The sequence below is a fragment of the Limulus polyphemus genome, unplaced genomic scaffold (genome assembly GCF_000517525.1).
Source record: "Limulus polyphemus unplaced genomic scaffold, Limulus_polyphemus-2.1.2 Scaffold1470, whole genome shotgun sequence".
Taxonomy (NCBI): domain Eukaryota; kingdom Metazoa; phylum Arthropoda; class Merostomata; order Xiphosura; family Limulidae; genus Limulus; species Limulus polyphemus.
In genome coordinates, this window is record NW_013667080.1 from 58,971 (window position 1) to 61,731 (window position 2,761).

General features: G+C 29.9%; 1 protein-coding gene across 1 annotated transcript in view; it reads right to left on the reverse strand.

Annotated features, from left to right (window-relative positions):
- LOC106463722 (BUB3-interacting and GLEBS motif-containing protein ZNF207-like) overlaps window positions 1-2,761 on the reverse strand; it is a 38,363-nt gene that overhangs the window by 22,289 nt on the left and 13,313 nt on the right. The window contains exons 4-5 of the mRNA XM_013923785.2: window positions 1,819-2,016; window positions 892-919 (exon numbers count right to left, since the gene is read on the reverse strand). Coding sequence (XP_013779239.2) covers window positions 892-919; window positions 1,819-2,016 — 226 coding nt within the window. The remainder of the gene's footprint in view (window positions 1-891; window positions 920-1,818; window positions 2,017-2,761) is intronic.

The window sequence follows — 2,761 nt, forward strand, 5'->3', positions numbered from 1 at the left end:
GTTTTAGGCAATGTCATTCACATCTATGACATTTATCTGCCAATGAAGAGGGTGCTTACTATTACCATTTGACTCTGCCCAGAATTGTAAACATTAAACAAGTAACCAAGCTGTCTGTTCATTTTGACAATCTAACACTCATTATCATGCAAGTGTTGGAGCAGCTGTAGTAATGAACACAGCAAAGTAAGCAACAAACCTCATTTATTACATGTTGCAAAATTATCAAATAAATTACATTAACATTTAAAAAAACTTTTAATCCACTTATCTAAATTATATAATTTAAGCAAGCTATATCTAAAAATATATTTATTCACTCAAAAGCATCTTTAATAACATGTTGTAACACTCATACTGTTGCTTATTTTGGTATGTTTCACCACTTTCAATGGGTTTTATTGTTTTTCATGGGGGAGCACTTAAAATCAACTATGGTCCTTTTAAATTGTAACTAAAAAAAATATTGGAACTCCTAAAATTATGATTGAATATTTGGTGCCAATTTCAGAAATCTTCTGAAGCATGACCTGATATATATATATATGTGTGTATATATATTGCTACAAATATTATAGAATAATTAAATAAAAACAATTCAAATACAACAGTTAATTTAATACAAAGTCCACAGTTCTAATATTACTCTAGATGTCTTAGTAGTGTCTTCCAGAAACAGAACTTGTTTACTTGCCCAAAATAATTACAAGATAGGAAATAGTAATTAATGAAAAAGTATAACAATGCACCTGCTATTTCTGCTACTTGATTAGCATTGTGTGTGAAGACATCACAATATAACAAGTACTTTCACATAGGTCAAAACCAGCTTGTATAAAAAAAATTATTGCTAAATCCTTTGTAACAACATAAAAATATAAAATTACTTACCTTGGACCCATAAAAGGTATACCCATTCCTGTTAAAAACAAAGAAAAAAAATCAAAATATAAAAATTACAATGTAATACAAAATTAACAAATATTACTTGAGCAATGCAAATGATCTTCCATTAACTACCAAAAGCCAACATATTGGATGTCAACCAGGTTTTAATAACTTTTAACAGCAAGAACACAGCAATGTTTTCTTTGTTTCATAAACTTATGCAAAACTACACAAGGGCTATTTGTGTTAACTATCCCCAATTTTTAGCTGAGAAACTAAAGGGAACTGGTCAACAGCCTCCACTGCCAATGCTTGGGCTACTCTATTTGAATAATGGGATTTGACTATCACTCTTATAAAATTGATCCTAAAATCCACAGCACAGTATGTTAACCACTATGCCACATCTGGCCTATTACAGCAATGCTTCACTAATTGTTGATAAAATAATTAATGCATGATTTAAATGTTTAAACTTTAGATACTGATATACAAAATCTATCAGGAGAAAAAAAAAAAAAACTCTATTCTTGATTACTAATCTGAAAATGGGAAAATAAACATTTTTTACAAATTATATTAAAAACTTAAAAATTATTCATTACTTTATAGTACCTAATTACCTTTTAAAGATATTCTGTTTCTTACATAAATTCAAATAAAAATAATCATTTTTCACACAAAGTGACCAGTTAGTGTATTTAATAAAAAGTTTCACATCACAAAGTATCTAGAATATATTTCTATTCTCTAAGAAAATAATTAAGCTTTCAAATATGGTTCTCACACACATCAAACAATTGAAATATTTTTCATTCATTATTAAGTTTTCACCTTTATTAGATAAGTTCCTAGTAAAGGATTCTAAAAAAACTATTTAGACTTGTGGCAATTTTAAAGTAAAAACTGATAAATTCCCCCAAATCTTACCTAATGCAGGCAAATGGCCCCCAGTCATAGGGGGCATTTGGCCCATTGGTGGGACACCTGGCATAGCTGGTGGAAAAGGCATTCCAGGCATTGGTGGCATTATTCCAGGCATCGGTGGCATGGGTGCATTTAGACCACCTGCAACTGTGGTGTTGAAAAATGATTTTGACACATCCGAGTCACTTCCTTCGTCACTAACTAGAAAAGGAACAAGACATACAGGTCATCAATAGCATGTTTTCAGGTATTTCATCTGTTCAATAAAAATAAAAAAAAGCTGAAAAATAGCTAATTTGTATAACACTTAAATGGATAGCAAAAACAGAAAGTTACATGGGAAAATAAACCTACAATAACATTTCTTGATATTAGAAACAAATCAAATTCAAAAACCAAATTTCCTATGATGATATGCATCCCACCATACTAAGCCCAAACCTTTGTTTCCACTACAATTCAACATGAAAAATTAATGGTCAAATAAATTTCACTAGTTAAGTATGACAACTAACAACTAAAAAATGTAAGGCTTCTAACACAATGCTATGCAAATAATGTGTTTGATTAAAGTTGTGCAAACATACACAACTTTCCTTTAAAAACTAATTTTTTTAATCTAAAAAAAAAAGCAAAAATTTAGATTATACAATATTGGTTTTGAAATGATCACCACATATCAAATTATTATTAATATCAAGTAACTTATCATGGTATCAAATTTATCACATACAGCTACTCTGAAAGCTCTTAGTAAGATTACAGTCCTTCTGATTTAATGTATAAAAACAAGTAACCTTAACCCTACAAGCATAGAGTTGAACTACTGGACTGAGCCCCCTAGGAAGTTAAATTTCTACTGATTTAATGCATAAAAACAAGTAACCTTAACTTCGATGACGAGGAACCTACTTTGAGACTAATAATGCTTGGAGACGGCTTGAAT